Below are 1,628 nucleotides of genomic sequence, written 5' to 3' on the forward strand. Positions count from 1 at the left end.
ACTCTGGAAACAGGAACCGAAAGAGCCGCCGGCTCGTCACCACTATTTTGGTTTCCGTTGCCTGCGAAGAGACGCAACGGCGACGTGGCCTATTCTTAGAACGCGGCACCGTGTTCTTTTTTCATTTTCCCACTTCCTCCCGCGCCCTTTGAATTTGCGCAAAACCAAAGAGAAGAGACCCTTCCACACAGCTGCTAGCGACGAAAGAAAAGTGAGGACGAATGCACAACACTTGTGACACGAGTCCCAACACAGCCCCTAACCCGCAGGAGCTTGTGGGGCCACGCAAGGGACACACACAAAGGAAACACAAAAAAAAAACAACTCTTGTACGCATCAACGGGCAAGTCAAAGCCCTACCCTCCCAGGGCACCGCAGCCGTGGGAGATTAACCACACGCACTGGAAGTCCTCCCTCACTCACCCACAAAGCCGTACATTTCTCGTTATCTTTTTAATATTGTTTTTGCCCGAGGGGAGTCGCTAATGGTTGATGTTTTGTTGTTTAAATCACCCCCCGCGCCCCCGCTTGTGCCTCACACATCTCCAAGGGGGTCACCAGCGTAAAGCGATGTCGCAGTTTCCCACCGATGCTGGGGGCCAGCCTCCTCCCCATGCAGCTGCCGCTCCTTCTCCAGGCCCAGCAATTGTGCGCATTGGACCCTAGTATGCCCAATGAGTCCGCCAAAGGTATCCAGCAACGCCTTGTCCACGGCGGCGTCATCCAAAGTATAAACAAGCCTCGAAAAAAGTGTGTACGCTTCGTCAAATTTGGGCACAACACGAGAGCCAAAAAGTGTTGCGGCCGCGGCGCAGTTGGAGCCTGGATTCAGCGGGTTAATGATGCACAGCTCTGCCGTCGGCTCCTTTCCGGGCAATCGCTTGTTGGCGTAGTCAATAGCGGTGCGACGGTAGTCAAACTCCCGCGCGTAGTACTTGAGGAATTTCACGAGGCACACGGCGTAGCTCTTGCGGAATTCCGGCGGGCAGCGCCGCGCCGCCTCCGCGTGGAGGAACCACAGCACCATGATAGATATGGGAAACGAACCGAGGCCACCAACGCTTGGGTCGCCAAGAGACCAGCTTGCCACGAGGGCCTTCACCAGAATGATAATGCCGCGCGCAAGCGAAAATTGTGGTTTTTTGAACTCCTCGCAAAGAAACTGAGTGGACTTCACCCCATCCATTAGGAAGGAAACATCCACTCTCTTTCCACCTCGGTGGAGCGCCTTCACAATGGGCACTTTGGCACGGGGAATGCCCTGGACGGAACAGAAGGCAGCAGAGGAGCGCAAGTGGGTGCCAACAAGACGCAGCGCCCCTGAGAAGCGCCTGCTACGCTCCCGTCTCGACATACTGGAGGTATTGACAGGGTCCAAGAGGGAGGGCTCAAGCAATTGGCTCTCAGTAACCTTGTCGCCCCGCTTATGACACACGGCACTCGAGCCACTTCCTGGAGGCATTATGGAGCTTCGCTGCATCGCAACAAAATCCATGTCACTGCTCGGAGTAGAAAGGCCAGTACGCCAACTTCCAAACGCGACGGCAAACATATCCAAGGCGGAAAGAGCATAGTTCATGTCATCCAACACCCGTCGTGCGTATTCGTAATCAATGAGATGGCGAAAT

General features: G+C 55.0%; 1 protein-coding gene across 1 annotated transcript; it reads right to left on the minus strand.

The window, feature by feature from the left end:
- Window positions 1–535: 535 nt before the first annotated feature.
- On the minus strand, window positions 536–1,579 carry Tco025E_00465 (DNA polymerase sigma-like protein; the record flags this gene model as incomplete). The annotated part of the gene is made up of 1 exon (XM_029367407.1): window positions 536–1,579. The coding sequence occupies one exon, from the start codon at window positions 1,577–1,579 to the stop codon at window positions 536–538; it is 1,044 nt and encodes a 347-aa protein (XP_029232480.1).
- Between the last annotated feature and the right edge of the window lie 49 nt (window positions 1,580–1,628).

Source organism: Trypanosoma conorhini (genome assembly GCF_003719485.1).
Source record: "Trypanosoma conorhini strain 025E chromosome Unknown Tco_14.4_contig_00010, whole genome shotgun sequence".
Lineage (NCBI taxonomy): Eukaryota > Euglenozoa > Kinetoplastea > Trypanosomatida > Trypanosomatidae > Trypanosoma > Trypanosoma conorhini.